The following is a 23,490-nucleotide window of genomic DNA, read 5'->3' on the forward strand; positions in this document are numbered from 1 at the left end:
AAGAGAGGAAGAGAGGAAAGAAAGGAAAAGAGGAAGGGAAGAAGGATGGAAGGAGAAAAAGAAACGGAGAGAGGAAGGAAGGACGGCACGAGAGAGGGAGAAAAGAAGAGAGGGGCGAGAAACCAGGGAGGGAGGAAGGATTGATGGATGGAAGGAAGGAAGGAAGGAAGGAGGAAAAGAAGAATGGAGGAAGGAAGAAAGCTAGACTGATTTTGAAGAGGAAGGAAGGCGTATGACACGGCTGAGCTGGGGGCTCCCGTCCTTTGTATCCCCGTTAGCCCGCCCAGAGTCCCTTCCTCTTGTGGGAGATGGGCAGCTATAGAAATCTGATGACCAAATATTAGCGCCCCCTGCCCGCCCAGCCCCCATGGGAGGGGGGGGGGCAGCCGAGGCGAAGGGTGGGGTGGGGGGCGCCTGTTGATTCCCCTTTTGCCTGCAATCTTGCCCGGGATGGGGGACGGTGGGCTTCCCGGGGGCTCCTGCTCTGCCTGCTCCTGGCTGCCTGCTTGGCTTGGCATTTGCAAAGGGCCGGATTCCAGGGGGGCTGGGGGGGGGAGATGGGGGGTGGTGGATTAAGACCAGCCCAGATCACTGCAAGGATCTTGCAAGGATGCCTCATAGTCAACCGAAAAGATCTTTATAGCAAAAATCCCTGAATTTATTTATTTATTCTTTCTTTCTTTCTTTCTTTCTTTCTTTCTTTCTTTCTTTCTTTCTTTCTTTCTTCCTCCCTCTTCCTCTTTCTTTTTTCCTTTTTCTTCTCCCCTCCTTCCTTTTTCTTTCTTCTTGCTTTTCTTTCTCTCATTTTTCTTTCTCTTTCTTTCTTATTCTTCCTTCCTTTCTCTTTCTTTTGTTCTTTCCTTTTTCTTCTTCCTTCCTTTTCTTTCTTCTTCCTCCTCCCTCCCTTTTCTTTCTTTCATTCTTTCTTTCTCTTTCTCTTCTCTTTCTTATTCTACCTTCTCCTTCCTCTCTCTTTCTTTCTTTCTTTCTTTCTTTCTTTCTTTCTTTCTTTCTTTCTTTCTTTCTTTCTTTCTTTTTCTCTCTCTCCCTCCCTCCTTCTTTCCTTCTTTCTCTTTCTTTTTTCTTCTTTTTCCTTACTTCTATCCTTTCTCCCTTCCTTCCTTCCTTCCCTCAACTTCCTTCCTCTTTTCTCAATCACTTTCACTTTCTCTCTGCCGCTCTTTCTCTCCGTCCTCCTTCCTCCCCCTAGGAGCAGAGGAATTCAGTGGCTCATCCTTTCCCCTTCCCCTCGCCCGCCTACAGCTCCCACCCGCCCCCACCGCCTGCCGCCCATGGCGCCCACTCCCCGCACACCGCCAGCACACCGCGCCCCCCTCGAGCCCTACAGCTGCTCGGCCCGGGCCAACGGAAGTGACCTTAGAGATGGCCGAGTCCCCCGGGTGCGTCCAGATTCCAGCACCACACCAGCATCGTCCGCCTGCGTGCCTTATGCCTCGCGCCTGACCCCGGGAGGACCCACCAGCAAGACCACCTCACGGGGACTGCTGGCCTCGGAAAGCCTTGTACGTGGCCCCGAAGACTTAGGGGGCGCTCTGGCATCTCGGGGCCTCCCGGGCAGAGGAAGAGAAGGGAAGGGAGGGGTGTTTAACTGAGGGAGGGAGGAGGGAAGGAATGAGGGAGAAAGGAAGAGAGGTAAGGAAGGAAAGAAGAGAGGAACAAGGAGAGGAGGGAGGGAGGAAAGAAGAAAAGGAAGGAGGTGGAGAGAAAGGAGAGGAAAGATGGATGGAAGAGACAGGGAAAGAAGGAGAGGGAGGGAGGAAGGAAGGAGAGAGAAGGGAATGAGGAAGGAAGGAAGAGAAAGGAAGGGAGGAAGGAAAAGAGAAGAGAGGTAAGGAAGGAGAGAGAGGAACAAGAAGAGGAGGGAGGGAGGAAGGAAAGGAGGGAAGGAACGAGGGAGGAAGGGAGAGAGAAGAGAGGTAAGGAAGGAAAGGAGAGAGGAACGAGAAGGGAGGGAGGGAGGAAGGAAGGAAGGAAAGGAGGGAAGGAATGAAGGAGGAAGGAAGAGAGAAGAGAGGTAAGGAAGAAAAGGAGAGAGGAACGAGAAGGGAGGGAGGGAGGAAGGAAGGAAAGGAGGGAAGGATTGAGGGAGGAAGGAGAGGGAGGGAGGAGAAGGAAGGAGAGGAACGAGAAGGGAGGGAGGGAGGAAGGAAGGAAAGGAGGGAAGGATTGAGGGAGGAAGGGAGAGAGAAGAGAGGGAAGGAAGGAAAGGAGAGAGGAACGAGAAGGGAGGGAGGGAGGAAGGAAGGAAAGGAGGGAAGGAATGAGGGAGGAAGGAAGAGAGAAGAGAGGGAAGGAAGAAAAGGAGAGAGGAACGAGAAGGGAGGGAGGGAGGAAAGGAGGGAAGGAATGAGGGAGGAAGGAAGAGAGAAGAGAGGTAAGGAAGAAAAGGAGAGAGGAACGAGAAGGGAGGGAGGGAGGAAGGAAGGAAAGGAGGGAAGGATTGAGAGAGGAAGGAAGAGAGAAAAGAGGTAAGGAAGGAAAGAAGAGAGGAACAAGAAGAAGAGGGAGGAAGGGAGGAAGGAAAGGAAGGAGTGGATAAAGGAAAGAAGGAAAGATGGATGGAAGACAGGGAAGGAAGGAGAGGGGGGGAAGAAGGAAGGAAGGAGAGAGAAGGGAGTGAGGAAGGAAGGAAGGGAGGAAGAAAGAAGGGAAGGAGGGAGGGAGAAGGAAGGAGACGGGAGGGAGGGAAGAAAAAAGAGAGGGAGGGAGAGAAGGGAGGAAGGAGGGTTTTGGAGAGATTTTATTCATTTTATTCCTCCCTCTCCATAGGCTTCTTCTAATCATTACCAAACGCCGGCAATGGAATCCTCGGGCCCCACATCGGAGAACGGTGGACGCAAACCAGCCCCACCCTCCCGGCCCGCCCCTTGCCTTGCCCCTCGCAACCTGCCCTGCTCGCGCATGCAGCCCCCGCCCCCCAACATCCCGGTGCCCCCTCCAGCCCCGCCCACCCCTCCTCGGCTCCCCAGTGCCCCCCACCCCCTCCCTCTCCTCCCCCCCCTCCGCTGCCCTGGCTGAACAAAGCGGGGGAGGGCAAGGCCGAGGATGAAGACCCCTTGGGGGACATCCTCTTTGGGTGCGGCGGGGAGCCCTGCGGGGCCGACCCCCCGTCCTTGGCCAGTTGCGACTCGGGGTGCGCCTTCCAGGATACAGGCCCCAGTGGTCAGCAAGGGAGCTACTCTCGCCCCCGGGAAGGGGCCGGGGACACCCCCAGGCCAGCCAGCCCTGAGCCTTCGCCAGCCCCCCAATTCTGGCTATCCGAGAGCAGCCGGGAAGAGAACGGCTCCGGGGGTGCCAGGCCCCTGAATCCGAGCCCCTCGATTACCTCAGGAACATTCAGGTCCCCAGAAAGCCCCTCACCGCTGCCGGTGCCGCCATCCTCACCTCCGCTCCCTCCGCCATCCCGGGCCTCCTATCCAAAGACACCAGACCCACCGGGGGTGCCCCCCGCCGTGGAGGCCTCCTCCGACCGCCTCTTTGGCTTCGCCAGCCCCCCGTTAGAAGACCAGTTTGAAGAACCCCCCGAGTTCTCCAAGATTTTGCCAGACGGGCTGGCCAACATCATGAAAATGCTGGACGAATCTATCCGGCGCGGGGAAGAAGAACGAGAGGAGAGCTTCCCGCCGCCGCCGCCCCCCGCTCCTCTCCTCCCTAGCCCCCCACCCCTGGCAAGGCCCAAGCTGCCCTCGGCCTCCGCCGGTTCCTTCGATTACCCCAAACCGCCCGGGCAGGACCCCCCCGAGCCCCCTTGCCTCTATCGCTTCGGCAAGCGGGACACGGAAGAGCAGCGGCCCCCGGCCATGGCGTCCAGCGGGACGAAATTCACCTCCCATAACACCCCGTCTCTCCTCAAGTCTTTGGCCAGTGTGCTGGAGGGGCAGAAACACTCCTATCGGCTCAAACCGATGACTCCCCCAGGTGCTAAGATCTCCCCCCCAGCCGGTGCGAGCCAGAGCCCCCTAACCCAATTCACTACCTCAGGCCCAGCGTGGGCTGGAGGCACCAGTGGTGCCACAGAGGAGCGGGCATCCACGCCCCCACCTCTGCCCGCCCCTCGGCCCGTGAAGACCGAGTCGGAAGTGTTGGAGGAGATCAGCCGCCTGCGAGACCCTAGTGGGACGAGCAGGGCGGGAAAAGAGCCCTCCGCCCCTGTCAGCCCCCACCCTCCCGGCCCGCCTTGCCTTGCCCTCGCAACCTGCCTGCTCGCATGCAGCCCCGCCCCAACATCCCGGTGCCCCTCCAGCCCCGCCCCACCCCTCCTCGGCTCCCCAGTGCCCCCACCCCTCCTCTCCTCCCCTCCGCTGCCCTGGCTGAACAAAGCGGGGGAGGGCAAGGCCGAGGATGAAGACCCCTTGGGGGACATCCTCTTTGGGTGCGGCGGGGAGCCCTGCGGGGCCGACCCCCCGTCCTTGGCCAGTTGCGACTCGGGGTGCGCCTTCCAGGATACAGGCCCCAGTGGTCAGCAAGGGAGCTACTCTCGCCCCCGGGAAGGGGCCGGGGACACCCCCAGGCCAGCCAGCCCTGAGCCTTCGCCAGCCCCCCAATTCTGGCTATCCGAGAGCAGCCGGGAAGAGAACGGCTCCGGGGGTGCCAGGCCCCTGAATCCGAGCCCCTCGATTACCTCAGGAACATTCAGGTCCCCAGAAAGCCCCTCACCGCTGCCGGTGCCGCCATCCTCACCTCCGCTCCCTCCGCCATCCCGGGCCTCCTATCCAAAGACACCAGACCCACCGGGGGTGCCCCCCGCCGTGGAGGCCTCCTCCGACCGCCTCTTTGGCTTCGCCAGCCCCCCGTTAGAAGACCAGTTTGAAGAACCCCCCGAGTTCTCCAAGATTTTGCCAGACGGGCTGGCCAACATCATGAAAATGCTGGACGAATCTATCCGGCGCGGGGAAGAAGAACGAGAGGAGAGCTTCCGCCGCCCCCCGCTCCTCTCCTCCCTAGCCCCCCACCCCTGGCAAGGCCCAAGCTGCCCTCGGCCTCCGCCGGTTCCTTCGATTACCCCAAACCGCCCGGGCAGGACCCCCCCGAGCCCCCTTGCCTCTATCGCTTCGGCAAGCGGGACACGGAAGAGCAGCGGCCCCCGGCCATGGCGTCCAGCGGGACGAAATTCACCTCCCATAACGCCCCGTCTCTCCTCAAGTCTTTGGCCAGTGTGCTGGAGGGGCAGAAACACTCCTATCGGCTCAAACCGATGACTCCCCCAGGTGCTAAGATCTCCCCCCCAGCCGGTGCGAGCCAGAGCCCCCTAACCCAATTCACTACCTCAGGCCCAGCGTGGGCTGGAGGCACCAGTGGTGCCACAGAGGAGCGGGCATCCACGCCCCCACCTCTGCCCGCCCCTCGGCCCGTGAAGACCGAGTCGGAAGTGTTGGAGGAGATCAGCCGGGCCTGCGAGACCCTAGTGGGACGAGCAGGGCGGGAAAAGAGCCCTCCGCCCCCTGTCAGCCCCCCACCCACCCCGGCCGCCCCTCCGCCCGCTCCTCTTCCGGCCCCTGTGCCTCCAGTGCCCCCGCCACCGACCCCTCCGCGCCCCAAGGACGAATCCCGCAAGCCACACATGGAACATCGCCGGCACCGTCGGTCCAACCGGGATGGCTCGCGGAGACACCGAGATGGTAAAGCTCGCAAGGGGAAAAACCGGCAGATCCTGGGCAGTTTGGACGTGCAGAGCTCCGAGGGCCAAGCCCGAGAGAACGGGGCCAAGCCACCGCCACCGCCACCTCCACCCGAACGGAGGTCTTCCGTCAAGAAGGAAGAAGGCTCGGTGTCTACCATGGTGTGCTCGGCCGATCTGCTCAAGCTGCGCTCCTTCACGGAGGGTCCCCCCAAGGAGCTGAAGATCCGGCTGATCAAGGTGGAGAGCGGGGACAAGGAGACTTTCATCGCATCCGAAGTCGAGGAGCGACGCATCCCCCTGAGCGAGGTCACCATCAACCACTCGGCTGCGGAGGTCGTGCGGGCCAGCAAGTGAGTTTCACCGTCGCTCCCCCTCCCCCCAAGATGGATTCCTCCAAGGAATTTCCGGTCACTCAGTAGAAGATGCCGATTTACAGAGTAGCCTTCGACTTACAAACTCAAACTCAAGGGGATGCTTAGATCTGGAAACAGTGAAGGACCAGCCTAGGGTTCTTCTGCCCTCCCGAGCTCCCATTTTCGGCTGCGATGGCCTCCTGCAACCCTCTGGCAGCGAAAATGGCATTCGATAGGGCCACGCGTGACCCTCCGGAACTCCGTTTCTGCTGGCAGAGTGCTTGGGCTATCACAGGTGCCCCTGACAGGAGTGATGTCGAGCTGGCCACGTCTACCCTGGCCACACCCATCTGCCCGCCCCCGAGGTCAAACACAACCCTGATGCAGCCCTCAATGAAATCAAGTTTGACGCCCCTGACTTAGGACCAGAATTTCTGTTGCTAAGCAAGGCGGTTGTGAAGTGGGTCCCGCCCAGTTTTATAACCTTTTTGCCGTGGTTGCAAAGTGAATCATTGATTTATTATTGGGCTGAGGCGGTGGCTCAGCAGTTAAGACGCTGGGCTTGTCGTCTGGAAAGCCGGCACTTGGCTTCCAGACTCGAGCTCCACGCGATGGAGTGAGTTCCCGTTCCCTGCTTCGGCTCCTGCCAACCTAGCAGTTCGAAAGCAGGCCAGTGCGAACAGATCAATAAGTACCACTTCGGTGGGAAAGTAACAGCGCTGCGTGATGTCACATGACTGTGGAAACGTCCTCGGACAGCGCCAGCTCAGCGGCCTTGAAACAGAGGTGAGCACCACCCACCCACCCACCCACAGTCGGCAACAACGAGCGGACTAACTTCTCCACCGTGATGATTCACTTTAACAATTGCGGCAAGAAAGGTCGTAAAACAGGGCGAAACTCACTGAAGAAGTTTGTAGTCGTAAGTCGAGAACTTCCTATACCAAGAATGTCAATTTTACGTGGTTTTTCCCAGGCTCACATCTCCTCTTTTCTTCCGCCTGCCCTCCCCCGCTCTGTCCAGGCACGCGAAGGTGAAAGGAAAATTTAAGGAATCGTATTTGTCCCAAAGTCACTCCGTCAAGCCGCAGATCAACATGGAGGAAAAGCTGCCCCGGGATAAACTCAGCCCCCCAACGCCGAGCATCTACGTGAGTGTCCTTTTTGGGGGGTAGCTGGAGAGGGAGGCTGCCAGAAAAGCTCCTTGGAGCCGGGTCTAAACGAGGGGAAATACCCTGAGGGGGTTTGTGTGTAAAAACCACGGTCGGTCTGGGTACGCAAACGATTGGCAGAGCATTTCAGGACTGATCAAAACAACTGCAAAGTTTCTAGCCCTCATGGCTGTAGAGGTCGATTTATTTATTTTTTTTAAAAAGGGGGGGGAGGGCAGGGGTTTCCTGGCGGGCGTTCGAGAGCCCCAAAGGGCAGAAAGGAAGGCCGTGAAATAGGGGACCCAAAACTGGACTGAAGAAGACGACAGTGACTTGTCGTTCACTACTTCGTGGGATTTGGGTCCGCGGTCCTTCATTCAGGGGGGGTGGGGATAAACAAAATGGCTCCCCCAGCCCCAAAATGAACGAATCGTGAATTCTGGAGATTGTGGGGGAGTACGGTAGGATGCTGGGCGATTTGGCCCGGGGGTCTGCAGTCCAACCCATGGAATGAAACAAAATCACTGTTCCTCCATTTTTAGCCGCTGTAAGAGGGATGGACTTCAACTCCCAGAATTCCCCAGCCAGCTTTGCTGGCTGGGGGATTCTGGGAGTTGAAGTCCACCCCTCTTAAAGCGGCTAAAAATGGAGGAACATTGAGTTAGATGCTAACTAGGAAAGCTTGGAAGAAAAAACCAACTTGGTTGCTCTCCGTCTCCTGCCCTTCAGTGGATCACCCCACACGATCACCCATCTCCTCTTCATGTCCGAGTTTCGTTCTCAGCCCTGTCCTTTTTTTCGTTTCTTCTTTTCTGGTTTCTTTCTTTCGTTTTTCTTTTCTATTTCCGTGTTTCTTGATTCTTCCGAACAAGAATCGATTTCTCGATTCTTGGCCCAGTTGGGAAAACTGGGAGGTGAGGAAAATAAAAACTGGTTTTCTCCTCACCGCGATCCCTACACACGAGCCTAGCTAGACAGACAGCCGTTGAAGGAGACAAGAGATCATCGTGTTGAAAAGGGTCCTACGAGGTCATCCAGCCCCCAACTCCCTTTAGAGACTGCAGGGTTCTCAGCAGCCACTCCGCTACGCTAAATGACCTGTGTGCAGCCTCGGTTTGAAAACCTCCAGCGAAGGGGAAGAAATGCCTCTTGTGTCAGTCAGTTCCGCAGATTGACAGCTCTTCCCGTCCACGAATCCGTCTTAACGTCTCCTCTCGTTTGCTCCAGTCTTACTTGCTCTCTGAAACGGTTGAGAATTAAGTTCAGATCTCCTGTTAGCAGCGTTTCTGCACCTTAGCAACTCTTACGATTGGTGGACTTCAGCTCCCAGAAGTCTGTGCTTAAGATGCATGGACTTCAACTCCCAGAATTCCATGAGTGAGATGCTTAGATTTTAACTCCCAGAATTCCATGATTGATGCATGGACCTCAACTCCCAGAATTCTATTCTTAAGGGCATCAAATCCCAGAATTCTGTGATTAAGGGCATCAAATCCCAGAATTCTGTGTTTAAGAGGTATGGACTTTCAATCCCAGAATAAGATGCATGGACTTCAACTCCCAGAATTCCATGATTGATGCATGGACTTCAACTCCCAGAATTTCATGCTTAAGGGCATCAAATCCCAGAATTCTGTGTTTTAAGATGCATGGACTTCAACTCCCAGAATTCCATGCTTAAGATGTGTGCACTTCAATTCCCAGAATTCCATGCTGGGTTGGGAATTCTGGGAGTTGAACTCCCATCACCCTCCTGCACCCACCTCTCTTATCGTGGAAGCTCCCTCTTCCTTTAAAGAAATATTTCTGCTTGCACAAAATTTAGGGTGGCATTTCCTGGTCATCTCCAAACGTCCTTAAGTCCCCTATTCTTTCTTTCTTTCTTTCTTTTTTCTTTCTTTCTTTCTTTTTTTAAATCCTATTTTTGTGGCTCTTTGTCCCGCCTCCTTGTTTCTAGGGGTGCAGATCTCTCTTCCTGGAGCCCCAAGATTTTCTCTCTCGTCTGGGAATCCCCTCCAGAAGGATCCACCCAGGCCGTTTGTCTCCCTTCCTTTCTGTGCGGCTTCCTTCGCCTTCAGTTTGTCTCTTGGTTGCTATTCAGGGCAAGCCTCCCATCGCCTGAAAAGCAAAACAAAAGGGGTTTGTCACACACACACACACACAAGATGTTGGCTTTCTGGGTTGCTGTTTCAGGGATCTCATTTGATAGGCTCCCTCTTGGAAAAGAAAGAAATAGAGAGGAGAGGGAGGGAGGAAGAGAGAGAGAGAGAGAGGAAGGAAGGAAGGAAGAAAGAAAGAAAAAGAGGGAGGAAGAGAGAAAGAAAGAAAGTGGGAGGGAGAGAGAGAGAGAGAGAAAGGAAGAAAGGAAAAGAAAAAGAGGGAGGAAGAGGGAGAGAGAAAGGAAGAAAGAAAAAGAAAAAGGAAGGGAGGAAGAGAAAGGAAGAAAGAAAAAAAGAGGGAGGAAGAGAGAGACAGAAAGGAAGAGAGAAAGAAAAAGAAAGAGGGAGAGAGAAAGGAAGAACGAAAGGGAAAGAAAGAAAGGGAGGAAGAGAGAAAAAGGAAGAAAAAAGAAAGAGGGAGGGAGAAAGGAAGGAAGGAAAAAAGAAAGATGGCGAAAGAGAGAAAGGAAGAAAGAAAAAAGAGAGGGAGGGAGGGAGGAAGAGTGAGAGAGAAAGGAAGAAAGAAAGAAAGGGAGGAAGAGAGAGAAAAAGGAAGAAAAGAAAAAGAAAGAAAGAAAGAAAGAAAGAAAGAAAGAAAGAAAGAAAGAAAGAAAGAAAGCTCTTTTGTGGGGCACTTTTGACAGCTTCCTTCCTCTCCAGGCAGGGCCTGGCTTTTGTGAGAATTAGTCACACACACACACAGTCTTCCTTGTGTGGCGTTGTGAACTCTTTGTGCCTCCTCTTGGCATAGAGGAAGAGGAGAGTCCCGGGCTGCTTTGCCAGCCGGGTGAAAACCTGGCAGGATTCTCAAGACGGGCGCGTAAAGCCCGGAAGCAAATGGAAGATGCAACGCTCGGCCTTCCGCCAATCGAAACGCGTCTCTCCGGTTGAGGGCGGAAGGCTTGTTGGGTTGATGGGGAAAGGATGAAGCAACTTCTGGTGGCAAGTTGTTCCACTGGTGAATTGTCCTCCCTGTTAAGAAGTTTCTCCTTAATTCCTTAACTCCTTAACTCAGGTTGCTTCTCTCCGTCATTAGTTTCCATCCGTTGCTTCTTATCTTGTCCTGCCTTCGGGTGCTTTGGAGAATGGCTTGACTCCCTCTTCTTTGGGGCAGCCCCTCAAATATTGGAAGACTGCTATTAAGTCACCCCTTGTCCTCCTCTTTGTTAGACGAACGCGGTTTGAAGGGCCCTGGGAGGTCTTTCAGTCCAACCCCTTGCTCAGAATACAGAATAACAATTGCAAGGGACCCTTGGAGGTCTTCTAGTCCAACCCCCTACCGAAGCAGGAGACCCTACAGCATTTCAAACAGAATTTTTAAACAGATTTTTAAATTTTAAATTTTAAATTTTAAATTTTTAAATGGTAATTTTACTGGGTATTTATACGGTAAATTGGACGGTTTTAATTTCGGCCTTTTATTGAATAAGTTTTTTTAATTGTTATTTTAATATGTACATTAACTGTTTTAAATGAAGGCTGTACACCGCCCTGAGTCCTTCGGGAGAAGGGCGGTATAAAAGTTTAATAAATAAATAAATAAATAAAAGAAATAAGTGACTGTCCAGCTCCTTTTTAAAAACCTCCAGCGATCGAGCAACTACAACTTCTGGTGGCAAGTAGTTCCACTGGTTAATTGTCCTCGCTGTTAGGAAATTCCTCTTTAATTCCAGGTTGCTCTTCTCCTTGGTGAGTTTCCATCCGTTGCTTCTTCTCCTGCCTTCGGGGGGCTTTGGAGAATAGGTGGAAACCCCCCCCCCTTCTTTGGGGCAGCCCCTGAGATATTGGAACAGTAGCTGGGCACAAAGTGAAGATATATCGGCAGCAATGTGGCCCAAAAAAAAAAAAAATAGGATGAGATTATTAATGGCACCGCAATTTTGCAGGCCCAAGTGCTGCCCGTGGCTTAGTGGCTAAGACACTGAGCTTGTCGATCAGAAAGGTCGGCGGTTCGGCGGTTCGAATCCCTGGCATACGTCTCCTGCCTGAGCAAGGGGTTAGACTAGATGACCTCCAAGGTCCCTTCCAACTCTTGTTACCTGGGTGACCTGGTGACCTCGTTACAGGGTTTCCTGCCTGATCGGGGTTGGACTAGATGACCTCCAAGGTCCCTTCCAACTGTCAAAAGACCCACAAAGAGCGATCCAGAAAGGGATTAATCCATCTAATAACTTGCCTCCTTTTTTTTAATTGGTGGCTAATTTAAGGGAGGCTCTTCAGTGCCTAGTGGAAATAAAATAAACATGTAAAAATGCAGGTTTCCCCGGACAAAATAATGCTGCGTCTTGCGTTTTTTCCCCGTGCGTGGTTCTTTTTTCTCCTTCCTGTCTTTGTTCTAGAACCATCCATCTGTAAATGACGGGTTTCCGTGGGTGGATGTGTCTGTTTCTGGACAATTTTTTTTAATGCTCGGCCTACCACTCTTTTTTTTTTTTTTCTGGTGGGGCCCTTCCTGGACTTCGAGCTTGGTTCTTTTCTTGTAGACGCTTCAGGACCTGACTAGGTAACATCATCAGTGCTAGAAGGGTTGGTTTGTTCCCTGTTTATATACAGCCCCTGCCAGTGTTGTTGGTGGTGCGGGTTTTTTTCCTTGATAGTTCCTTGGTCTAGGCCATCAAGGAGCTAGCAAGGAGAAGGCCTCACCTCCTCCAACCCTGGACAAGGCACGCTCCCCACACTTCACGGCACACTGATGATGTTACCTAGTTGGGTCATGAAACGCCTGCAAGAAAACCACCCAAGTTCAGAGAGCATCAAAGACCCCACAGTCTTCCTCCTCCTCCTCCTCCTCCTCCTCCTCCTCCTCCTCCTCCTCCTCCTCCTCCTCCTCCTCCTCCTCCTCTTTCTTCTGCTCCTCCTCCTCCATTCCACAAATCTCACTCCTTTCTAGTACTGATGTTGTTACCTAGTTGGGTTAGGAAATGTCTGCGAGAAAACCATCAAGCTCAGAAAGCACTAAGGACCTATCACTTCTCCTCCTCCTCCTCCTCCTCCTCCTCCTCCTCCTCCTCCTCCTCCTCCTCCTCCTCCTTTCCACAAATCCCACACTCCCTTCTAGCACTGATGATGTTCCCTAGTTGGGTCATGAAATGTTTGCAAGAAAACCACCGAGCTCAGAGAGCATCAAGGACCCCATATCTCTTTTCTTCTTCTTCTTCTTCTTCTTCTTCTTCTTCTTCTTCTTCTTCCTCTTCTTCTTCTTCCTCTTCTTCTTCTTCTTCTTCTTCTTCTTCTTCTTCTTCTTCTTCTTCTTCTTCTTCCTCCTCCTCCTCCTCCTCCTCCTCCTCCTCCTCCTCCTCCTCCTCCTCTTTCTTCTGCTCCTCCTCCTCCATTCCACAAATCTCACTCCTTTCTAGTACTGATGTTGTTACCTAGTTGGGTTAGGAAATGTCTGCGAGAAAACCATCAAGCTCAGAAAGCACTAAGGACCTATCACTTCTCCTCTTCCTCCTCCTCCTCCTCCTCCTCCTCCTCCTCCTCCTCCTCCTCCTTTCCACAAATCCCACACTCCCTTCTAGCACTGATGATGTTCCCTAGTTGGGTCATGAAATGTTTGCAAGAAAACCACCGAGCTCAGAGAGCATCAAGGACCCCATATCTCTTTTCTTCTTCTTCTTCTTCTTCCTCTTCTTCTTCTTCTTCTTCTTCTTCTTCTTCTTCTTCTTCTTCCTCTTCTTCTTCTTCTTCTTCTTCTTCTTCTTCTTCTTCTTCTTCTTCTTCTTCTTCTTCTTCTTCTTCTTCTTTCCTCCTCCTCCTCCTCCTCCTCCTCCTCCTCCTCCTCCTCCTCCTCCTCCTCCTCCTCCTCCTCCTCCTCCTCCTCCTTTCTAGTACTGATGTTGTTACCTAGTTGGGTTAGGAAATGCCTGCGAGAAAACCATCAAGCTCAGAGAGCACTAAGGACCTATCACTTCTCCTCCTCCTCCTCCTCCTCCTCCTCCTCCTCCTCCTCCGGGGCTAGGGAAAGCTCGGACGAGGGCTCTGCATCAGAAGCAGAGAGGGACTTAGACAGCAGTGAGGCAGAGGAACAGCTGGAGCCCGTTCCCAGTGTGCGCATGCGCAGAGCTGCCAGAAGACAAGAACAACTCAGAAACTCAAGCCACACCTTGGAGGTGATTGGCCCCTCCCATAGGAAACAAAAGAGGAGCGAATGGGGGGGGGGTGGGCTTTTGCAGGAATCTCCATTCGTTCATTCCGCAACTCTTAAGAGACTCTGTGCCGAGTTGGGCCTTGTACTGCGGTTGGAAACAAGTTACCTGGCAGCTTGCCAAGGGAGAGAAGGGCTGTGTTGAGAAATATTCCTTTGAAAAACTGTTCGGGCAGGCCTTGCTGACTGTGAATGAACGTAATTCACAGCCGTGTAAATAAAAGAGGTTTTGCCAGTAATCCTGCTTGTTAAGGGAGCCTGGGTCAGAACATTCCTGTTCACAAATCCCGTTCCCTTGTAGCATTGATGATGCTACCTAGCTGGGTCACGAAACGTCTGCGAGAAAACCACCCCGCTCAGAGGTCCCCAAAGACCCCACAGTTCTTCTCCCCCTCCCCCTCCTTGTCCTCTTCCACCTTCTTTCCTGCCTCCTCTTCCTCCTCTCTGCAAACCCCACACCCTCCTAGCCCTGATGACATTCCCTAGTTGGGTCACGAAACGCCTGTAAGAAAACAGCCCAGCTCGGACGGCGCCAAGGACCCCGCTGTTCAACCCCGAGCGACAAAACGTTCTCTTCTCTTGGAACTCCCCCCCCCGCCTCCCGCCTCCCGTAGTCAAACAGGTCACCCCTTGTGAATTGTGCAGTTGTGGCCCTCCAATTAGGAGCAGATTCTTGACGGGGTTGTCCTGGTCAACTTCCGCCCAGCCAGCCACGATTGTCCACCCGCACGAAGAGGTTCCGATATTTTCCTCCCGAGTTTCCGTATCTCAATTCTTCCTCCTTTCCTTTTCCGCTTTTCTGCCACTTTCATTCATTCTCATCTCTTTTTTTTTTCCTTTCTCTTTTTCTTCTTCTTCTTTTTTTTTATTAATTTGGTGCCATTCCACGAGACCTCTTCCTTGTTCTCTTAGCCTAACAGCCTTCTGCGTGCTCTTAGCTCAGTCCAGCGTCCCAGAAGATCCCCGCACGGCCTCCTAGCGCATGAGAACAAGCGAAACGCAGCCCCAGGAAGGCAGAACTCTGACTGATGGACTTGACTGCCATTAAGTTTGAGGATGCGCAAAGGAGACAGCTTTCCCCCAAAAGAGATTTTTCTCACCGCCGCTCTCCTCTTCTGGTTTATCTGGCATTTCACGGCAAACGTTTTTCAACTCCCTGTGGTCTCCTTTCCGGTTTTTTTTCTTCTCGGGAGCAAGACTAAAGGAATGGATGTTGCACCAGTTTTATAGCAAGAAGGAATCTCTTTCCCCCATCCCCCGCCCCTCCGTCTGTCTGGATTTATAGACCCGTTTTGCAGTCACTCTGTCCTCTTGCCCTCTTTTGAATTCGGAACCACGGTGTGTCTCGCCGTTCGGATTTAAAAAAAAAAACACCAAAAAAAAACTCCTGTAACTGCACTCTGGACCGTCTTTGGCGATGCGATGGGACTACGGCGGTCCTACGATGATGAGCCAAGCCGGAACGCGAGTCGCAATTTTTTTAAAAAAAACCGGAACTCTCATCGGCAACACGTCTGCCCTGTGCTTGAATTTACGCGACTTTGCGAAGTCCGACGCCTGCATTTCAAGAGAGACGACCAGGCCTGGTTTTTGGGGGCGGCCTTTTAAAGTGGAAAACAGCCTTGGATATCCTTGATGGTTTCTTGGGGGGGGGGGCGCAGTCACTGGTTGAAAAGGAGGGATCGGACACAAATTAGGGAATACAAACACGGATGGGCTCGCCAGCCCCAAACTGGGGGATTTGGAGTTGAAGGGCCCAGTGGCCCCAAACTGGAAACCTGTGGCTTGCGCTAGGCTCGCAAGGATCTAATCTTGGTGGGTCATCGGGACCGGAGGTTCTGCCTTCTGAGCTTTCCGACTCGTGTTGGAACCCATCCTCCGGGAACTTCTCTCTAGCAGAGTGCGCGCACTGTTCTGCGCGTGGTATTTATGTGGTGCCCGTCGTACGTGGCTCTTTAGATATTTAGACTGGGGTGTCGATGGCTGGCTTTTAAGTCGCTGGCGGTTGTGCTGCCAAGCCGGCACCTTCTAGGCTGGTGATAAAATCAGTGCTCCTGTTGACTGACGAGGGCCCTGTTTCCCAGGTTTCAGTCATTTCCTCGGCTGTTTTTGTCCTTGCTCGGCCAGCAATCTTAGTAGCTGCGGAATTATAATAATAATAATAATAATAACAGAGTTGGAAGGGACCTTGGAGGTCTTCTAGTCCAACCCCCTGCCCAGGCAGGAAACTCTACACCATTTCAGACAAATGGCTATCCAACATTTTCTTTAAAATTTCCAGTGTTGGAGCATTTACAACTTCTGCAGGCAAGTTGTTCCACTTATTGATTGTTCTGTCAGGAAATTTCTCCTTAGTTCTAAGTTGCTTCTCTCCTGGATCAGTTTCCACCCATTGCTTCTTGTTCTACCCTCAGGTGCTTTGGAGAATAGCTTGACTCCCTCTTCTTTGGGGCAGTCCCTGAGATATTGGAAGACTGCTATCATGTCTCCTCTAGTCCTTCTTTTTATTAAACTAGACATACCCAGTTCCTGCAATTGTTCTTCATATGTTTTAGCCTCCAGTCCCCTAATCATCTTTGTTGCTCTTCTCTGCACTCTTTCTAGAGTCTCAACATCTTTTTTACATCGCGGCGACCAAAACTGGATGCAATATTCCAAGTGTGGCCTTACCAAGGCATTATAAAGTGGTATTAACACTTCACGTGATCTTGATTCTATCCCTCTGTTTATGCAGCCCAGAACTGTGTTGGCTTTTTTGACAGCTGCTGCACACTGCTGGCTCATATCTAAATGGTTGTCCACTAGGACTCCAAGATCCCTCTCACAGTTACTACTAGTAAGCAAGGTACCACATATCCGGTACCTGTGCATTTTGTTGTTTTGCCCTAATCGTATGTTTGGCCAAAATTGAATGTATGTCCTTGTTCACTGCAACGTACAACAGGCACCACATAAATACCACACGTTGGAACAGCACACACGCTGTACGTGTTATGTAGGACAGACGGGGAATAAGCTAACCACCAGACTGCAAGAACACAAGTGAGTGGTCAGATGAGGAGACCTGAACTCATTGATAGCCTTGCGTTGCAGTGAACAAGGTCATACATTCAATTCCGCAGCTACTAAGATTGCTGGCCGAGCAGGGACAAAAACAGCCAGGGAAGCGATTGAAACCTGGGAAACGGGCCCCTCGTCAGTCAACAGGAGTCCTAGAAGGTGACGGCTGGGCAGTACAACCTCCAGCGACTTAAAAGCCAACCATCGACGCCCCAATCTAAACCTCTAAAAAGCCACGTACGACGAGCACCACATAAATACCACACACAGAATAGCGCACGCACACTGCTAGAGAGAAGTTTCCGGAGGATGGGCTCCAGCGTGAGCCTGAAAACTCGGAAGGCAGAATTTCCGGTCCCGGAGACCGACCCAGATTGGATCCTAAAACATTATCCTGGGACAACGTATATCCGCCTTCATTGGTGCTCTAGGCCTGTGTATTTTAGTAGTGTCTTTGTAGGTATGGACCCAAATTAGTCTCTGTTAGGCTTTTCCCTACCTGGTGACAGCCTAGTGCTTGGTATTCTAAATTACAGCTAGCCCTCGACTTACGACCGATCGTTTAACGTCTATTCGAAGTTACAACGGCGCTAAAAATGTGATTTACAGCCCGTCCTTGCACTTAATGACCGTTGCAGCATCCACACACCTACTAATCCATCAAAATTTGGGCATTTCACAACTGGTGTGTATTTATGATGGCCGCTGGGAGTCCGTGAAGGCCGTTTGCAAGCAAAATTAGCGAGGGTAGCCCGATTCGCTTAACGGCTGCCTGATTCGCTTAAGGGTCGCAATTCGGTTAGGCAGCATGGCAAAAGAAAACGGGGCGCGACTCGCTCAATGGCCTTGGGTCGCCACCGAAATTTTGCCACGGTCATAAGTCGAGGACAAACTGTACCCTCAGTCCTAGTCTGCCGAACGGTGATTCCACCCCCGGCTGGGGATTATAGGAGGTGCGATCCAAAATACTCGGGGAGGGCAGCCAAAATTATTCTGATTTTTTTTTTTAAAGATTGGTGGGTGCTTTGTGCTTGGAGGGTGGGGTGGGGGAGCCAGACTGGCCTGGGGTCTGACGGTATCCTCCTTTCCCTTCAGTTGGAAAGCAAACGGGACGCTTTTTCCCCCGTCTTGCTCCAATTCTGCACCGATCCCAAGAACCCCATCACCGTCATCCGCGGTCTGGCCGGATCTCTTCGACTCAGTGAGTATTTTTTGTTTTGTTTTGTTTACATTTATATCCCGCCCTTCTCCGAAGACTCAGGGCGGCTTACAATGTATAGCACTCGGCCTCCGGACCTTGAGTTTGACACCCCTGGTATAAAGCAAAAAAAGATCAGGTCTTTGGAGCGCACAATAATCTTCTCCAGATTTGGAAAGTGGCCGAGGATCTTTTGTCGTTCCTTAAGGAAGTTGATCCGAGTGGAGCGGAACCCAATTTGATTTTAGAAGTTCTAGGGGGCTGGTTGTCGGGAGAACTGAGCACAATTGGGGGGGGGGGCTGTATAGTGAGGCTCTCCCAGTGCCCCCTTACTTTACTGCTTCCGCTCGCCCTCAGATCTGGGGCTGTTCAGCACGAAGACGCTAGTGGAGGCGAGCGGCGAGCACACCGTGGAAGTCCGCACGCAGGTGCAGCAGCCGTCCGACGAGAACTGGGACCTCTCGGGGAGCAAGCAGGTCTGGCCGTGCGAGAGCAGCCGGTCGCACACAACCATCGCCAAGTACGCCCAGTACCAAGCGGCTTCGTTCCAGGAGTCGCTTCAGGTGAGATTGACAAGCTTGGTCCTTCCGTCCCATCCTTTGCGTGGACTGGACCGGGCGGATTCTGGGCCCCGTAAGGATCGCACACCGAAGGCCCTCGCTTAACTCTTGGCAGGAAGGTCTCCATTCTGACTTCTCTCTCTTTTGAGGCAGGAGGACAAAGAGACTGACGATGAGGAAGCCGAGGAGCCGGATAGTACCACAGAGACGCCGCCCAGGTAGAGTACTCCTGCCTCTGCCTGCTCGTCGGGTGACTTTTGTTTTGATCGATAGAGGAGAATGATTTTAGTTTAGAGTTGAAATGAGGCATTCTTATTGCTCTCTGAGCTGGGTGCTTTTCTTGCAGACATTTCCTGACCCAACTAGGGAACATCATCAGCGCTAGAAGGGAGGGAGGTTCACAGGAGGGAGGAGAAGGAAGAGGAGGAGGACGATGACTGTTGGGTCCTGGGTGCTCTCTGAGCGTGGTGGTTTTCTTGCAGACGTTTCATGACCCAACTAAGTAGCATTATCAGTGCTTCTTTTGATAGATTACGGCTAGTCCTTGACTTATGACTGTTCATTTAGTGACCCTTCAAAGTTACAACAGCACCGAAAAAAAGCTGACTTATCACCATTTTTCACGCGCCCATGGCGCCATCCCCACAGTTACGTAATCAAAATAACAATGTGGTCGCGGTAGCCTTTCGACACGCCGAGCCAGTGAGGAAGCCCGATTCACTTAACGCCCGTACTTATTCACTTAAGAACTACGGTGATTCACTTCGCTGCCGTGGCAAAGAAGCTCATTAAAACGGGGGGGGGGGGAATTCACTTAACGACAGTTCGGCGGAAATGTTAGGCTCTGTTGCGGTTGTAAGTCGAGGACTACCCGTAGTCTTTGAGTTTGGGAGGTTTTGCTGAGAAATGGCGCATAACGACGAGGGAGGGAGGTCAGGCTTTGCAGGCGTGCGAATTGCGGACCCAGAGAAGAACAGGATGCTGGGTGGGGGGGCTCACATTGTCCTTTTTTCTTCGGGGAGGGCAGAATTGGGACATGAATGCGTTCTCCATCTGGAAGGAGACGGGGGAGGAAGCGAGTCATCGCAGCTTCCCTGCCTCAATTTTTCCTTTCCGTTGTTCTTCTCGCAGCAACCCCGACCAGAAGCCCCACCAAATAATCAAGTTCGGGACCAACATTGACCTCTCGGACGCCAAGCGGTGAGGATCGTCGGCGGGGGAAAATCTTCCGTGAACCCCTTTCTCCCCCACCCCTCTCTTCCCCCCACCACCACCCGCCTTCCCCGATTTTCCATTTCCTGCTGTGGGTGTTGCAAAGCAGCAGCGGAGAATTGGGGGCCTAGATCTGCTTGCTTGGGCTGCCCCCTTCAGGTTCAGACCTGTCACTGCGTGCAAAACGGGTTTTGTTTCCTAGAGCGGGCTTCGTCCCGGATCCTTGCAGCCCCCTGGTGGCCGCTCCCAGAACCGGGGGACCAGCCATCCCTCCAATCCTATAGGCAGAGCACTGTTGTTGTGGCTCTCTGTTGCCCCCTGGTGGCGATGCATGGGAATTCCAGGAAAAAAAATGCTCCTGGGATAGGCCGCCTCCTGGTGGCCAGAACCCATCAGTGCAGTTTAAAAAACTTAAAAAGGCAGAAATGGTCAATTATGGACTTCAACTCCCATAATTCCTGGCTAGAATTCCAATTCAGTAGTACAAATAGTCCTCGACTTACGACGAGTCACTTAGTGGACTGTCCAAAGTCACAACCCACCTGGCAAAAGGGACTTGCAGCCTGGATGTGAACTTCCACGGTCACGGGACTGACCCTTGGCAACACAGTGACAATTACAGCACTTCCGGTTTTCAGCACAAAACCACGCAATAGCGAACAATGGGTTCATTTAGCGACCGTCACGTTCGCTTAACACCTGCAGGGTTTCCCCTTAGAATCACCATGCTGGCTTAACAATGGCTGCAAACAGTGTTGTAAAATCACAGGCAATTTACAGATTTATTAATTTTATTATTATTTTATTATTTAGACTTTTATACCGCCCTTCTCCCGAAGGACTCAGGGCGGTGTACAGCCAAATTAAAAATATACAATATACAATATTAAAACAACAAATTAAAATAACATATTATATAATGGCCGAAAAATTTAAAAGTTTAAATGTAAAACTGTCAAATTGACCCCAATAAAACACAGTACCCCAATTTAAAATTATTAAAATTCAAATTTCAGAATTTAAAAATTAAAAGTTAAAAATTAAGCCAGTCCCGCTTGGATGAACAAGTACGTTTTCAATTCACGGCGAAAGGTCCGAAGGTCAGGTAGTTGACGCAAACCAGGGGGAAGTTCGTTCCAGAGGGTAGGTGCTCCAACAGAGAAGGCCCTTCCCCTGGGGGCCGCCAGCCGACATTGCTTGGCGGACGGCACCCTGAGAAGACCTTCTCTGTGTAAGCGTACGGGTCGGTGGGAGGCATAGGGTAACAGCAGGCGGTCCCGTAAGTACCCGGGCCCTAAGCCATGGAGTGCTTTAAAGGTGGTAACCAACACCTTGAAGTGCACCCGAAAGACCACAGGTAGCCAGTGCAAACTGCGCAGGAGCGGTGTTACCCGGGAGCAGTGTGTGGCTCCCTCAATCACCCGCGCAGCTGCATTCTGGACTAACTGAAGCCTCCGGGTGCACTTCAGGGGTAGCCCCATGTAGAGAGCATTACAATAATCCAGACGAGAAGTGACTAGAGCGTGAATGACCGTGCATAAGGCATCCCGGTCAAGAAAGGGGCGCAACTGGCGAACCAGGCGAACCTGGTAAAAACTCTCCTGGAGACAGCCGCCAAATGATCTTCAAACGACAGCCGTCCATCCAGGAGAATGCCCAAGTTGCACACCCTTTCTGATGGGGCCAGTGACTCGCCCCCAACAGTCAGCCGCGGTTGCAGCTGACTGTACCGGTGTGCCGGCATCCACAGCCACTCCATCTTGGATGGATTGAGCCTGAGTCCGTTTCTCCCCATCCAGACACGTATGGCTTCCAGGCATCGGGACAGCACTTCAACAGCTTCATTGGGGTGGCCCGGGGTGGAAAAGTACAGCTGAGTGTCATCAGCATACAGCTGGTATCTCACCCCAAAGCCACTGATGATCTCACCCAACGGCTTCATATAGATGTTGAACAGAAGGGGCGAGAGAATCGACCCCTGCGGCACCCCACATGTGAGGGGCCTCGCAGTCGATCTCTGCCCTCCTGTCAACACCGTCTGCGACCGGTCAGAGAGATAGGAGGAGAACCACCGATAAACGGTGCCTCCCACTCCCAAACTCTCCAACCGGTGCAGCAGGATACCATGGTCGATGGTATCGAAAGCCGCTGAGAGATCTAACAGGACCAGGGCAGAGGAACAACCCCTATCCCTGGCCCTCCAGAGGTCATCCACCAATGCGACCAAAGCTGTCTCAGTGCTATATCCAGACCGGAAGCTGGACTGGAACGGGTCCAGATAGACAGCTTCATCCAGGTACCAGGGAAGCTGCCATGCCACCACACTCTCTACAACCTTCGCCAAAAAGCGAAGGTTGGAGACTGGACAATAATTATCCAAAACAGCTGGGTCCAGGGAAGGCTTCTTAAGGAGGGGTCTCACCACCGCCTCTTTCAAGGCGGCGGGAAAAACCCCTTCCAACAATGAAGCATTTATAATTTCCTGGAGCCAGCCTCGTGTCACCTCCTGAGTGGCCAGCACCAGCCAGGAGGGACACGGGTCCAGTAAACATGTAGTGGCATGTAATCTCCCCAGCAACCTGTCCACGTCCTCGGGAGCCACAGAATCAAACTCATCCCAAACAACATCAACAAGACGCGCCTCCGTCATCCCATCTGGATCATCGCAATTTTGGTCCAAACTATCTCGAAGCTGAGCGATTTTATCGTATAGATAACCACTAAACTCCTCGGCACGTCCCTGCAAGGGGTCATCCCGCTCCTCCTGATGTAGGAGAGAGCGGGTCACCCGAAACAGGGCGGCCGGGCGGTTATCTGCCGACGCAATGAGGGTGGAAACATAAGAACGTTTCGTCTCCCTCAGTGCCACTAGGTAGGTCTTCGAAAAAGACCTAACTAGTGTCCGATCAGCCTCGGAACAGCTGGACCTCCAGGTACTCTCTAGGCGTCTTCTCCAGCGTTTCATCTCTCTCAGCTCCTCAGAAAACCAAGGAGCCAATTGAGATCTGCGCCGGGTCAGAGGCCGCAAAGGCACAACACGGTCCAAAGACCCAGCCGCGGCCTGTTCCCAGGCCGCAACTAGTTCTTCAGTCGTGCCGTGGGTAAGATCCTCAGGAAACGGCCCAAGCTCCGTCAGAAACCTCGCGGGGTCCATCAGGCGCCTGGGACGGAACCAACGCATTGGTTCCGTCTCCCTGCGGTGGTGAGCGGTGGTCTGAAAGTCTAGGCGGAGGAGAAAATGATCTGTCCGTGACACAGGTACCGTCAGATAATCCTCAACTTTCAGTAGTTCGTTTAGTGACCGTTCAAAGTTATAATGGCACTGAAAAAAGTGACTTAGGACTGTTGTTCACACTTACGACTGTTGCAACATCTGCGTGACTAACTTAACAACTGCTGCCATTCGCTTAACAACCACGGCAAGAAAATGGGGCGAGACTCACTAAACAAATGTCTCACGTAGCCACTGAAATTTTGGGCTCAGTTGCGGTCGTAAGTCGAGGACTACCTGTACTACTATTGGCGCAATGCTCCCTTAACGGTCGTAACTCGGAGGACCAACCCTACAGGATTTCTATACCGAAGGGAGGTCGGACTAGTTGATCTCCCAGCCCCTTCTGAGCGTGGGTGACCTGTTTGGTTTCTCGGACAGATGGAAACCGCAGCTCCAGGAATTGCTGAAACTGCCCGCCTTTATGCGAGTCACCTCGACGGGGAATATGTTGAGCCACGTGGGCCACACCATTCTGGGCATGAACACGGTGCAACTCTACATGAAGGTCCCTGGCAGCCGTACCCCAGGTGAGAACCGCCTGGTCTGAGCCTGAATGGATTGGGCCCTCTCTCCTGCTAGGACAGGAGTCGGCAACCCGTGGCTCTGGAGCCACATGTGGCTCCTTCATCGCTCTGCTGCAGTTCCCTGTTGCTGGTCGGCCCCACAATTGATAGGGCTTTCGGTTAGAACAGGTAGAGGAAAACGGGCGCCGCGCTAGGGGGAGACTCTATGGTGGGG

The 23,490-nt window shown here is 52.7% G+C and overlaps 1 protein-coding gene across 1 annotated transcript in view; it reads left to right on the forward strand.

Moving 5' to 3' along the window:
• KDM6B (lysine demethylase 6B) overlaps nt 1-23,490 on the forward strand; it is a 122,756-nt gene that overhangs the window by 77,613 nt on the left and 21,653 nt on the right. The window contains 9 exon segments of the mRNA XM_058180389.1: nt 2,791-2,976; nt 2,979-4,657; nt 4,834-5,991; nt 7,019-7,145; nt 17,604-17,709; nt 18,064-18,269; nt 18,420-18,484; nt 19,398-19,466; nt 23,131-23,279. Of these exon segments, the coding sequence (XP_058036372.1) occupies nt 2,791-2,976; nt 2,979-4,657; nt 4,834-5,991; nt 7,019-7,145; nt 17,604-17,709; nt 18,064-18,269; nt 18,420-18,484; nt 19,398-19,466; nt 23,131-23,279 (3,745 nt within the window).

Source organism: Ahaetulla prasina, chromosome 4, assembly GCF_028640845.1.
Source record: "Ahaetulla prasina isolate Xishuangbanna chromosome 4, ASM2864084v1, whole genome shotgun sequence".
Lineage (NCBI taxonomy): Eukaryota > Metazoa > Chordata > Lepidosauria > Squamata > Colubridae > Ahaetulla > Ahaetulla prasina.